The sequence below is a fragment of the Anomaloglossus baeobatrachus genome, chromosome 8, assembly GCF_048569485.1.
Source record: "Anomaloglossus baeobatrachus isolate aAnoBae1 chromosome 8, aAnoBae1.hap1, whole genome shotgun sequence".
In the NCBI taxonomy this organism is placed as follows: domain Eukaryota; kingdom Metazoa; phylum Chordata; class Amphibia; order Anura; family Aromobatidae; genus Anomaloglossus; species Anomaloglossus baeobatrachus.
Window position 1 is genome coordinate 56,539,671 of NC_134360.1, and position 14,740 is coordinate 56,554,410.

Below are 14,740 nucleotides of genomic sequence, written 5' to 3' on the forward strand. Positions count from 1 at the left end.
TTGGAACAAAAACAAAAAATAAAAAAACACAACAACAGGAGAAAAAAAAAAAGCAAATTGAATATAATTTCACACAAACACTCAAAAATGGGCTGCCAAAACTGTTGATTCAATCTTTGCATTGTGTGGGCACCACACTAAACATGGAGAACAGAGAGAGAAGAGAGCTGTCTGATTACTTGAGAACCAAAATTGTTGAAAAATATCAACAAATCTCAAGGTTACAAATCCATCTCCAGAGATCTTGATATTCCTTTGTCCATGGGCTGCAACATAATTAAGTTTACCACCCATGGCACTGTAGCTAATCTCCCTGGATGTGGACGGCACAGAAACATTCATGAAAGGTTGCAACATGGGATAGTGCGGAAGTGGATAAGCCCCAATCAAGTTACAAAAAAATTCAAGCTGTCCTGCAGGTCAGGGGGCATCAGGGTCAGCATGAACTATCCATCGACATATGAATGAAAACCTATAGAGAAGGAGACCCAGGAGGACCCCGCTGCTGACACAGACAGAAAAAAGCTAAACTGCCGATTGCCAAAATGGCATCAAGTAACCAAGATCCTTCTGGGAAAGGGTCTTGTGTAGTGATGGGCGAACCTGAACTGCAAACCACACATGGACTGCTCAGGGAAGTCCATATTACTGTTTGGACGTCTGGATAAACGTATAAAAAAATATAATGTTGAAAGGAAGCAAAATAGAGATTAAAACAGGACAGTTACTGAGTCTCCGCGCAGCTCTCACAGTACTTCCAGGTGCGCTCATTAGCTCTGATATATATTCACTGCTTCCCCAGCCCACCCTCCTTGACACTGTCTGTGATTGGTTGCAGCCAGAGAGCAGTCATCTGTGATTGATTGTGGGGTGTAAAAAATGAATAAATAATTGGAAAAAATGGTGTAGGGTGCCTGTATATTAATACCCTTCGCAGATAAAGCAGATAGTTACAGGCTGCAGCCCCCAGCTGTGTGTGTGTCATCTTGGCTGTGTATCATAATACGAGGGACCCCATCATATTTTTATTATTTAAATAAATAATTGTAAAATACAGAGTGCAGTTCCCCCCAATTTTGATACCAAGCCAAGATAAAAGCGGACAAATGGGGTCTGGTATAATCAATCTGGGGAGGACCATGGTTACTGGTGCAGAAATGTGGCGAGATCTTAAAATTGCTGTTGGGAGAAGACGCCTTCAAATCTGAGCGACCTGGTCCAGTCTATAAAGAAGAGTCCGAGATTCCAGGTGAGAGGAGTAAGAAGCTTGTGGACGGTTATAGGAAGCGATTGATTGCAGTTATTTATTCCAAAGGCTGTGCAACCAAATATTAAAGGTGAGAGGGACAACAATTTTGTCTGGTCCATTTTTGGAGTTGTGTGTGAAATGAGGTACAATTTGTCTTTTTTTCTCAGTTTTTTTTTTTTGTTCTTCTAATACACACACAACAGAAATAAACATGTGTAACGTCATTAATTCTGCAGAAACAAGGATTTTCAGCTCACCCCTCTTCACTCCCAGATCTCACCCCCGACGCACGGAAACACCCTGGCCCGGGTGTGTAATCACGAAGGCAAATAGAAAAAATATTTCCAGCGTCTTACAGAAGATAAAATGACAATTCTTTATTCATATAAAAATCTTCTTACCATCAAATAAAATAGTACATGGAGACATGAGGACAGAGGAGCTCTTTCCTACGCGTTTCACCCTGTAGAGGGCTTAATCATGGATTCCATGAAATGTCCCCTGTGCCATTGGCTGCAACACAACCCCAAAGCATGATTAATCCACCCCAATGCTTAATGTTATATTCTTTTCCTGAGGAAGCTATTCTCCTTGCCGAGACTGACACACCATTCCATGATGCCAGTGGTGAAGAGACTTTAAGCCGCAATGCTCCTCTGGGAAATATGCAAATTGTCTCTTCAGTGAGGAAGGAAACAAACTTTAGTGCCACCTATTGGAGGTAGCAATCCTAAAAGTCAAAACTGATTCTTTAACGAGTTATCACAACTTAGGATTTATGCCAGATCAGAACCTCAATTTGCAGACATGGCATTTCGGGATGGTTGTTCCTCGACAGTGTAAAGCAGGGGTCTCCAACCTTTTTGACCATGAGAGCCACATTCGACTTTGAAAGTTGGTCGAGAACCACATTGTAGAGATGAAGACATAGTCGAAGCCAATTTAGCAGTAGAAAACAGGAAAAAACAATTGGAAATAAAGAATCTTCCCCATATTGATAGAGAGAAAAAGTGACCTCCAGACACAACACAATCCACTATACCAAGACCAATAATGCCACATACAAGGGAGAAATACCACCACACCGTGTCTAGACAACATATTACCACCACATATTGACCGAATACAGGCACATGCAAGGGAGAAATACCGCAACACTATGACAGATAACATTTTACCAACACAGTGGTCAAATACAACCCACCACACCATAATTAGACCATGTAGTAACCAAATATTACCACATACAAGGGAGAAAAACCGCAACACTATAAACAGATCACATATCATATCCCCGATCATGGATATAACCTGGGATATATGGCCCCATTCTGGGATATATGGCCCCATCATGTCTCCCTCCTGGTACACAGCCTCCCCATCCTCCTGGTACACAGCCTCCCCATCCTCCTGGTACACAGCCTCCCCATCCTCCTGGTACACAGCCTCCCCATCCTCCTGGTACACAGCCTCCCCATCCTCCTGGTACACAGCCTCCCCATCCTCCTGGTACACAGCCTCCCCATCCTCCTGGTACGCAGCCTCCCCATCCTCCTGGTACGCAGCCTCCCCATCCTCCTGGTACGCAGCCTCCCCATCCTCCTGGTACGCAGCCTCCCCATCCTCCTGGTACGCAGCCTCCCCATCCTCCTGGTACATAGTCCCACCCCAGCACACGGTTAAAAAAAAAAAAAAATTATACTCACCTACCCTGCGCTTTCCTAGCATCATCCTGCCACACTGGCATGCCGGCAACTGACCAGCGTGTAATCGGCGCAGCACATGACGTCATTGTGATGCGCGGCCACTTACAGTACTGGCAGCTGTCAGTATATTCTCTGCTCCCTATGCCCACGATTGTGTGGGTGGGGAACAATGAATATTCATGGCCTTAATCGGCTGCCGGCACATCGCAGTGCAGAGACCCAACAGGTCTCTGTGCTGAGATGTATTTCAGCTGCATGCATGCCCGTGGACACAGATCCATCTGAATCAGGGGCTGGGGCAGGCCTGGGCCCGGTCGCAGTGGCGATCTCTGTGACCACGGTAGTTACACCCCTGCCTACATGTCCTCTTCGGCTCCTCTGGAGTGCTTACCTGTGCGTCGTCCTCTTCTCTGCAGCCCCGGTGATGACGATATGTCACAGACAGACGAGCTCCTCTGCCTCAGTCCTGCCATCGCACTGTTCAAATGTCTGCACGCCTGAAGGACACGCATACATTTGAATAGAGACGGGGTCTCCAGGTCCTTGACACCGCATATGTGTAGGTGTGGGGACTCCCGCAGAGCAGTGCTAGGACCTTAGGTGAGTCACATGATTGTGATGTCACCAAAAGGTCCTTCTGCAACTGTAGAAGCTTCAGTGATCGTACAGAACTTGTACGATCACTGAAGTTTATGATTGAAAGGCTGAAGCCCCCTCAGAGCGTGGGGGCCCTGAATCAGATGCCCACCAATAACCGCTGTCCCGGAGAAACAGACAGACCGCGGCTCTGTACAGCTACATTTCTAGGGACCGTCGGCAAGCCACATGTCAGGAGCAGGCAAGCCACATGTGGCTCGTGAGCGACGGGTTGGTGACTCCTGGTGGTATGAGAAGCTAAGACTCTGTCTAAGGCTATGTGCGCACTTACCGGATTTTGCCGCGGATTTTTCGCGGATTTGCTGCATGTTTCGCTGCAGAAAATGTTCATAACATCTCTGCAGTGAATCACCAGCAAATCCTATGGAGAAAAAAAATCCTGTGCGCACTGGGCGGAATTTGACAGCTGCATGTTTTGCTGCGGGAATCCCGCAGCAAAAACAAGTGCATGTCACTTCTTTTCCGCACATCGCTGCGGGATTTCCCTCCATTGACTCAATGTTAATCATGAAATCCCGCAGGGAATAACGCAGGCAGCAAATTCTGTGCGGTTCACTGCGTTTTCCTGCGTTATTCCCTGCGGTATTTCGCGGTTTACCTCCGGTAATGTGCATCACTTGCTTGCGGTTTTGCAGGGAAGTGATGTTATTACAGGAAGAGGAAGCCGTGCAGAGAGTAAACACAAACACAGATCACACACACATCACAGACACAGACACATAGACACAGAACACATAGACACAGACACACAGAACACACATAGAAAGAAAACGGAAATATAGAAAAAAAAAAAAGAACGTGGGCTCCGCTGCATATTCACCGTCCAGCCGAGGTAAGCACACAGCGGCGGCCCGGTATTCTCAGGCTGGGGAGGGAGAGGGGCAGGGATAATGTCCCCCGCCTCACTCCCCCTCCCGCAGCCTAGAATATCAGCCGCAGCTGCCCCGGCACTGTCGCATGTATTATGCGACAATACCGGCGTGTCCTCGGCTCTTCTTGCCACCGTGTAGCAGTGGTGGCAAGGTAATACAAGGGGTTAATGGTGATGGGGGAACACCGCCATTAACCCCAGGCTTAATCATGGCAGCGTCTATGTGACAGCTGACATGATCAACCCGTAAGTAAAGTGAAAAAGACACAGACACCGAAAAATCCTTTATTTTAAATAAAACAAACAAGCCTCGTTCACCATTTTATTAACCCCCCCCAAACAAAGCTCTGGCGTAATCCACAGGGTCCTGCACTGCTGACATCCAGCCGCGACTGTCACAGACAGGCTGAATGCAGCAGACAGCAGAGGTAATTACCGGTCATTTCCCACGGCCGGTAATGTGAACTCACTGCCGACCGTGGGAAATGCAGCGATCTGTCATCTATCTCTCTATCTATCCCTCTATCTATCTGTCTATCTATCTATCTATCCCTCTATCTATCTGTCTATCTATCTATCTATCCCTCTATCTATTCTTCTGTCTATCTACTATCTCAGAATTAAGGGACTTTTTTTTTTTTTCTTCAATGTGCTTTATTGCATTGAATGCAATAAAGCACATCCCAACCCGCACGCGGCAAAACCGCGGCAATACCGCGAATAATACCGCGGTAAAACCGCGGCAAACCGCATGCGGTTTTCGGATGCGGTTTCCCGCGGTTTTTTACCGCGGATGCGGTAATCTTTGAGGACATGCGGAATTTTCACAAGAAAATTCCATTTCCCAGTGCGCACAGAGCCTAAAGGGGAAGTTATTCTCACTGAAGAGACAATTTACATATTTCCCAGAGGAGCATTGTGGCTTAAAGTCTCCTCACCACTGGCATGCTGGAATGGTGTGTCAGTGTCCGCAAGGGAAATAGTTTTCCCTTTAGACCCCGTCTTAGCCTCTCATACAGCCAGATCAGATCTCATACTTTGCGGGTGGCACTAGAGTTCCTCACTGAAGAGACAATTAACATGTCCTTTTCCTGAAATTCTGTGCCCTGTTTTCTCCACACATACTTTTGATCATTGTGACCAAAGAGTTCTCTTGTAACCTCTTTAGTCCACAGGACTTGTTTCCACAATGCAACAGGATTGTTTAGATGTTCCTTTGCATACTTTAGACTCTGAATTTTATGGTGTGGATGCAGGAGAGGTTTTCTTCTGATAGACTCTTCCATGAAGGACATGTTTGTGCGGTGTCTCTGAACAGAACAATGTAACTACAATTCCAAAGTTTGCTAATTTTTTTCTGAGGGTCTTTTGCAGTCAAGCGGGGATTCTGATTTGCATCTCTACCAATCCTACCAGCAGCTCTCACAGAAATTTTGTTTGGTCTTCCAGACCTTATCTTGACCTCCACTGTTCCTGGTAACCGCAATTTCTTAATTGCATTTCAAATAAGGAAAGGGCAACTTGAAAACACTTTGCCATCTTCTTATAGCCTTCTCCTGCTTTGTGAGTCTCCACCATTTTCAGAGTGCCAGGCAGCTGCTTAGAAGAACCCATGGCACTGGTTTTGGCACAAGGTTAGAGGAGGCCGGGATTTTATAAAGTTGTGAAATTTGTATGACCTGGCCTTTCCTAACTATGAACAAGCCATAACAGGCTTATTAAGGTGTGAAACCTTGGTCAAAGTTATCTGACCCCACAAATCTCCAAGGGTGCCCAAACTTTTACATTGGCCGTATTTCCTTTTTGTAATTTTTAAAATGTAAAAGAGGAACATATTTTTTTTGCCTAAAATACAAAGGAAATGTGTCCTCTTTATGCCTTTTAGAGATTATTTCATCTTCACCTTGCTATACATATAATTTATCATCTCTTATCCAGGATGATAGTGACAGGAGCTCTTCAGAAGACCCCTGGCTGCCATAATAGCACATTGGCCCCCTACAACCACTTAGCAATCAGTGAAATGCTGCAATAGAGACTGACATCAGCATGTTACTGTTCACATCAGTGATAAGGAGCTGCTCTTAGAAGCAGGTGACGGCTGTATAACCCAGCAGGTACCTGCCCTTTATGGAGCCAGCTTAGTTCCCGAGACCATCACATGCAGACGCGCCCAACGTATGATGCACAGTTGTCGCCAAACGTTCTGAGACCGTCAAATTTTGTTTTTGACATTTTGCTGCTTCATATTTTTCTATCTTTTAATTGAATGTTTCTATGGTTACAGAAGTAAAATTATCAGTATTTCATAAGTTTTTTCCATAAGTGTGAAGACATCAGGGTCAGCGCTGGAAATATTCAGTCTTTACAAAATCTTCATGTATATTTATCAACAAAAGTGTAAAAACTTCTGAAATGTTTATAATTGGACTTCAGTAACCATAGAAACATCGAACTAAAGGAGCGTAAACACGAAGCTGCAAAATGTGAAAACCAACCGTCCCAGAACTTTTGGCCACAACTGTGCATGTCAGGTGCAGCTGTATGTACAAGCGTACCCCACATGTATGTGCATGCACTGCGCCCCGCTCCTACCTTGACGTATTTCTCCAGCGCGGGGTGCACCCTGGTGGTGGCCAACTGTATGGAGAAAGGGGTCGTATAGGGGAACGTGGCCATCACAGCGTGGTTAACCTCAGGCAACACGCAGAACTTGAAGCCATGTTTCCGAAATATTCGGACGTGATCGGGCAGCGGCTTCTCATCGCCCTCGCTGAGGATGCTGCCAACAATGTACCGACAGAACTCCACCGGGACCTGCCAAAAAATGATAATACATTAACGACAACCCAGAGAAGACAATGGACACTGCGCCTCCATAATTGGTAAGAGTAAACCTACAGTCGCCTCTGTCAGCCTGAAATGGCTGATAACAGGGAGTAATAAATTGTATAAAAGATTAATGCAGTGCACCTCCTGGGGCTGATGACAGATGGAGCAGTGAGGAGCCTCGACCCCTGCCATATTCCCCATGTTTACATATAACATGTTTACATATAACATATATATCTCGACTGCAGCTGTGGATGTGACTAGAACAGAAGACATAAGGTAACTGTAGGTAAGACAAGTGGTGTACAGGTTGCAGAAAGTGATCTGGAGATTTCTGCTCTGAGGGGTCTACTGCAGCTGCTGGGGCCCAGGGCCACATTCCCCATCACCCCTCATATCTGGGGTGACAGTCGTGGTGATATCTACATCTTAGCAGTGCTGTGCACCTGTGCTCCTGCGCTGTGCCTCATGCTGCCCTGGAGACCTTGTACATCAGCCCCATGGGAAGAGCTGCTGCTATAATAAGCCGGAGGCCCCTGCGGACGAGCTGGAATTTCTGCTCTGTACCCACCAGTCCTGGGTGCAACCGAGTGTAAATTATTACACCAGAAAAAGCCTAATGACACGCAATTACACACGCAACACAGAGAACGCACGGCAAATAGCCCCGAGGGAGGGGGAGGCAAAGTACAGGACAGAGCGGCCGGAGAACGGAGGGGAGACGAGGGACGGGGCAGAGCGGCCGCAGGAAGGGAGACGAGGGACAGGGCAGTGCGGCCGCAGGAAGGAGGGGAGACGAGGGACGGGGCAGAGAGCGGCTGCAGGAAGGGAGACGAGGGACGGGGCAGAGCGGCCGCAGGAAGGAGGGGAGACGAGGGACGGGGCAGAGCGGCCGCAGGAAGGGAGACGAGGGATGGGGCAGAGCGGCCGCAGGAAGGGACACGAGGGACGGGGCAGAGCGGCCGCAGGAAGGGACACGAGGGACGGGGCAGAGCGGCCGCAGGAAGGAGGGGAGACGAGGGACGGGGCAGAGCGGCCGCAGGAAGGAGGGGAGACGAGGGACGGGGCAGAGCGGCCGCAGGAAGGAGGGGAGACGAGGGACGGGGCAGAGCGGCCGCAGGAAGGAGGGGAGACGAGGGACGGGGCAGAGCGGCCGCAGGAAGGGAGACGAGGGACGGGGCAGATCGGCCGCAGGAAGGGAGACGAGGGACGGGGCAGATCGGCCGCAGGAAGGGAGACGAGGGACGGGGCAGAGCGGCCGCAGGAAGGGACACGAGGGACGGGGCAGAGCGGCCGCATGAAGGGAGACGAGGGACGGGGCAGAGCGGCCGCAGGAAGGGAGACGAGGGACGGGGCAGAGCGGCCGCAGGAAGGGAGACGAGGGACGGGGCAGAGCGGCCGCAGGAAGGGAGACGAGGGACGGGGCAGAGCGGCCGCAGGAAGGGAGACGAGGGACGGGGCAGAGCGGCCGCAGGAAGGGAGACGAGGGACGGGGCAGAGCGGCCGCAGGAAGGGAGACGAGGGACGGGGCAGAGCGGCCGCAGGAAGGGAGACGAGGGACGGGGCAGGGCGGCCGCAGGAAGGGAGACGAGGGACGGGGCAGGGCGGCCGCAGGAAGGGAGACGAGGGACGGGGCAGGGCGGCCGCAGGAAGGGAGACGAGGGACGGGGCAGGGCGGCCGCAGGAAGGGAGACGAGGGACGGGGCAGAGCGGCCGCAGGAAGGGAGACGAGGGACGGGGCAGGGCGGCCGCAGGAAGGGAGACGAGGGACGGGGCAGGGCGGCCGCAGGAAGGAGGGGAGACGAGGGACGGGGCAGAGCGGCCGCAGGAAGGAGGGGAGACGAGGGACGGGGCAGAGCGGCCGCAGGAAGGAGGGGAGACGAGGGACGGGGCAGAGCGGCCGCAGGAAGGAGGGGAGACGAGGGACGGGGCAGAGCGGCCGCAGGAAGGAGGGGAGACGAGGGACGGGGCAGAGCGGCCGCAGGAAGGAGGGGGGACGAGGGACGTGGCAGAGCGGCCGCAGGAAGGAGGGGAGACGAGGGACGGGGCAGAGCGGCCGCAGGAAGGAGGGGAGACGAGGGACGGGGCAGAGCGGCCGCAGGAAGGAGGGGAGACGAGGGACGGGGCAGAGCGGCCGCAGGAAGGAGGGGAGACGAGGGACGGGGCAGAGCGGCCGCAGGAAGGAGGGGAGACGAGGGACGGGGCAGAGCGGCCGCAGGAAGGAGGGGAGACGAGGGACGGGGCAGAGCGGCCGCAGGAAGGAGGGGAGACGAGGGACGGGGCAGAGCGGCCGCAGGAAGGAGGGGAGACGAGGGACGGGGCAGAGCGGCCGCAGGAAGGAGGGGAGACGAGGGACAGGGCAGAGTTGTTTCCCCATTCCCCCCACCACACACAGTGGTCTTCCCAGTCCCCCTCCATACACAGTGGTCTCACTTGTTCTCCCTTCATACACAGTGGTCTCCCAGTCCCCCCTTCCATACACAGTGGTCTTCCCTCCACACACAGTAGTCTCCCCCATCCCCCCCTCCACACAGGGCGGTCTCCCCCATCCCCCCCTCCACACACGGCGGTCTCCCCTATCCCCCCCCTCCATACACAGCGGTCTCTCCCCTCCATACACAGCGGTCTCTCCCCTCCATACACAGCGGTCTCTCCCCTCCATACACAGCGGTCTCTCCCCTCCATACACAGCGGTCTCTCCCCTCCATACACAGCGGTCTCTCCCCTCCATACACAGCGGTCTCTCCCCTCCATACACAGCGGTCTCTCCCCTTCATACACAGCGGTCTCTCCCCTTCATACACAGCGGTCTCTCCCCTTCATACACAGCGGTCTCTCCCCTTCATACACAGCGGTCTCTCCCCTTCATACACAGCGGTCTCTCCCCTTCATACACAGCGGTCTCTCCCCTTCATACACAGCGGTCTCTCCCCTTCATACACAGCGGTCTCTCCCCTTCATACACAGCGGTCTCCCCTCCATACACAGCGGTCTCCCCTCCATACACAGCGGTCTCTCCCCTGTTCCCCTCTTCATATACAGTGGCCTCCCACACCCCCCCCTCTATACACTGTGGTCTCCCCATCCCCCCCACCTTCATACACCGTGGACTCCCCCGTCCCCACCTTCATACATAGTGGTGTCCCCCCTTCATACATAGTAGTGTCCCCCGTCCCCTCCTCCATACACAGTGGTCTCCCCAGTCCCCATCTTCATACATAGTGGTGTCCCCCCTACATACACAGTGGTCTCCCCCATCCCCCTCATACACAGTGGTCTCTCCCGTCCCCACCTTCATACATAGTGGTGTCCCCCCTTCATACACAGTGGTCTCTCCCCTTCATACACAGTGGTCTCTCCCCTTCATACACAGTGGTCTCCCCATCCCCCCTCATATACAGTGGTCTCCCCCATGCCCCTCCATACACAGTGGCCTCCCCCGTCCCCACCTTCATACATAGTGGTGTCCCCCCTTCGTACATAGTAGTGTCCCCCGTCCCCTCCTCCATACACAGTGGTCTCACCAGTCCCCACCTTCATACATAGTGGTGTCCCCCCTTCATACACAGTGGTCTCCCCATCCCCTCTCATATACAGTGGTCTCCCCCATGTCCCCCTCATACACAGTGGTCTTCCCCATCCCCCATCCCCCTCCATATACAGTGGTCTCCCCCATCCCCCCTCATATACAGAGGCCTCCTCCATACACAGTGGTCTCCCCCACCCCCCCTCCATATGCAGTGGTCTCCCCCATCCCCCCTCATATACAGAGGCCCCCTCCATACACAGTGGTCTCCCCCATCCCCCTCCATACACAGTGGTCTCCCCCATCCCCCCTCCATACACAGTGGTCTCCCCCATCCCCCCTCCATACACAGTGGTCTCCCCCATCCCCCCTCCATACACAGTGGTCTCCCCCATCCCCCCTCCATACACAGTGGTCTCCCCCATCCCCCCTCATATACAGAAGCCCCCTCCATACACAGTGGTCTCCCCCATCCCCCTCCATACACAGTGGTCTCCCCCATCCCCCCTCCATACACAGTGGTCTCCCCCATCCCCCCTCCATACACAGTGGTCTCCCCCATCCCCCCTCCATACACAGTGGTCTCCCCCATCCCCCCTCCATACACAGTGGTCTCCCCCATCCCCCCTCATATACAGAAGCCCCCTCCATACACAGTGGTCTCCCCCATCCCCCCTCCTTCATAGGCTGTGGTAGCTCTCGTCCCCCCTCCACACAGTGTGGCAGCCCCCGTCCCTCACCTTCATGGGGTTATCGTAGTAGACTCCTAGGGACACGAGTTTCGGCGCCAGGCTGACGCTCTCCGTGTACAGATTCCCGCTCTCGTCATACGGCCCTACACGGAACTTGTAGGCCACGACCACCCCGCGGATGGGGGGCGGCCCGGCTCTCACTTCCACCTCAGTCAGCAGCCCAGAGTACACGGCCAGCCCGAAGAGCGTGAGGAGGAGGAGGGCGACCAGCGCGGCGATCAGGGAGATCAGCACCCACTCCGGGACAGCGCCCATCCCGGACACGGCGGGGGAGCGGCGAGAGGAGGCTGAGAGCGGAGCAGGAGCCGCGGCTGTCACTACCTGTCCCCGCTCTGCCCGTACCTGCCACACACGGTCATGTGACCGCCCTCTGACGTCACCGCATCAGGTGACCGCGCGCTGACTAAGAAAGGCGGGAAGATCGAAGTGACACCTCCTGACGGGACGGACACAGGACCAGGCTGCTGCCTGCGCCTCACCGCCTCTGACCCCGTCACCGCCTCTGACCCCTGTCTCTGCTGAGACTTGTAGTTCGTATTTGTGTGGCCCTAATGATAAAGTAGCCTAAATAAGTATCCGAGCTGTGATAAAGCTGTGACCGGACACATGTGTCACACACTAAGGTAACGCAGGTACAATCCCGCACCTGTAGGGCTTTGTTCACACAGACAGGAGCAGATCTGCTTCTCCAACACGGTTCCAATTTGCTTCAATGGTAAATTCCCTCTGCAGATTGTGGAGGAGACTGGTGAGCAGCGTCTCCCCAAGGTGATTCCCAGTGATGGCGGCTGCGCCTAAGATGCCGGAGAAGCCAAAAAAACCTGTGAGAAGTGCTTCAGAAAACGCTACAAAAATTCTTCAATATGCTTCAGGAAACCAACAGGTAAAAGGATCAGATTCAGCTTGAAAAATGTCAGATTTTTATTCCTCAAAAAAAAGTCGGAACAACTGCGTCAAATCTCAGTACGTGAGATTACGGGTGAGTCCACATCGGTGCGAAACACGGACCGCACACATATCCGGCTGCCGGAAACCTGGAGGCGTGCTCACCGCCCGATATTTGCCCACAAGAAAGCTCTGCAGGTCGGCCTCATGTGCAGAGATCGGCCCCCGTGTTCAGAGATCGGCCCCCGTGTTCAGAGATCGGCCCCCGTGTTCAGAGATCGGCCCCCGTGTTCAGAGATCGGCCCCCGTGTTCAGAGATCGGCCTCGCATGCAGAGCGCGGCCTTATGTAGAGAGCGCGGCTTTGTGTTCGTGTGCAGAGAGTGGCCTAGTGTTGAGAGCGCGGCCTAGTGTTGAGAGCGCGGCCTAGTGTTGAGAGCGCGGCCTAGTGTTGAGAGCGCGGCCTCGTGTTGAGAGCGCGGCCTCGTGTTGAGAGCGCGGCCTCGTGTTGAGAGAGCGGCCTCGTGTTGAGAGCGCGACCTCGTGTTGAGAGCGCGGCCTCGTGTTCAGAGATCGGCCCCGTGTTCAGAGATCGGCCCCGTGTTCAGAGATCGGCCCCGTGTTCAGAGATCGGCCCCGTGTTCAGAGATCGGCCCCGTGTTCAGAGATCGGCCCCGTGTTCAGAGATCGGCCCCGTGTTCAGAGATCGGCCCCGTGTTCAGAGAGCGGCCCCGTGTTCAGAGATCGGCCCCGTGTTCAGAGATCGGCCCCGTGTTCAGAGATCGGCCCCGTGTTCAGAGATCGGCCCCGTGTTCAGAGATCGGCCTCGCGTGCAGAGCGTGGCCTCATGTTGAGAGCGCGGCTTCGTGTTTAGAGCGCGGCCTCATGTTCAGAGAGCGGCCTCATGTAGAGAGTGCGGCCTCGTATAGAGAGAGCGGCCCCGTGTGCAGAGCATGGTCACATAACGCTAGTCTAAGGGATACTTCACACACGGCTAAGGTCACAGATTCTTTGTGAAATACACAATTTTGTAAAGCATCATATCCGTTGACCACAAGCTTCCTGTTGGTTTGGTTGAGTCCTCGCTGTGGTAGTGCGCCCGTCACCCTCTTTCTTTGAATCTTTGTGCAGGCAAAGTATTTTCAGGTGACTTCTGCCTGACAAAACGCTCTAAAGACTAAACATCTGCACTTACCCGAAAACACGACTCGTTCACATCTTCAGGCTTTTGAGCAACTTTTAACCACTTCAGGTTTCAGAAGACTTCAATATAATATGTGTCCGGTCTGTTCTTTGGGCAGATTCTGCTCTTATCTTATCCTACAAGTCAATAAGGAAACTGGAGACTCGTGCCAATGTCTTTTTGAGCAATTTCTTCATTGATGTATAAAGAAAAAATGGCAGCTGGAAACCACCGCTAAAAAAAATACAACCCAAAAACAAAGCACGTGCTCAAGGAATGACCAGAAACAGGCAAAAAAAAAAAGAAATCTGCTCTAGGCATGGTGATTGTCTAGTTTTTTGCAGTCTCATTTTTCCCCAATCCCATTTCTAGAGCTATTACTTTATTTTTCTATTGGCTGACTTTACACGTCCGTGGCCCGGGGGCCTCCAAACATAATCTAACTTCCTTATTGAAAGTGAAAACAAGAAAAGATTTATTGCAATCATTTGTTGAACAGGCTTTAAAATCACTTTATGACAATGTCGAATACCGGCCACACAGGAAAAACCTCAGTAATGATGAGTATAATGCAGGGGTGGGCGGTCACATGAGACCATGGCTGGTGTGGAGGGCCGAATCAATGGGCTGAAATTAATTCTGATTAATATTAAAATAATAACTATATCTTAATAATAAACAGAAGTATACTGATATCCCATTATATACAGTATGAGTCCATACACAGCCCCCCTATATACAGCATGAGCCACCACACAGGCTCTATATACAGTATGAGCACCCTACACACTGTATGAGCCCCCATATAACCTCTATATACAGTATGAGCCCCCACATAGCACCTTACATATAGTATGAAGCCCAATATAGCCCCTCTATATACAGTGTGAGCATCCATATTGCCACTCTATATACAATGTGAGCCCCCACATAGCCATCCTATATACAGTATGACCCCCCAACATAGCCCCTATGTACAGTGTGAGCCCCCACAGTTTCCTAAATACAGTATGAGCCCTCACATAGCTTCCTAAAATACAGTATAAGCCCACACACAGCTCCCCTTATATACAGCATAAAC

The 14,740-nt window shown here is 52.3% G+C and overlaps 1 protein-coding gene across 1 annotated transcript in view; it reads right to left on the reverse strand.

Annotated features, from left to right (window-relative positions):
• The window catches only part of TEX264 (testis expressed 264, ER-phagy receptor), a 37,637-nt gene extending 25,683 nt beyond the window's left edge, over positions 1 to 11,954 (reverse strand). Inside the window, exons 1-2 of the mRNA XM_075321641.1 lie at positions 11,582 to 11,954; positions 7,079 to 7,300 (exon numbers count right to left, since the gene is read on the reverse strand). Of these exons, the coding sequence (XP_075177756.1) occupies positions 7,079 to 7,300; positions 11,582 to 11,848 (489 nt within the window). The 5' untranslated portion in view covers positions 11,849 to 11,954. The remainder of the gene's footprint in view (positions 1 to 7,078; positions 7,301 to 11,581) is intronic.
• Between the last annotated feature and the right edge of the window lie 2,786 nt (positions 11,955 to 14,740).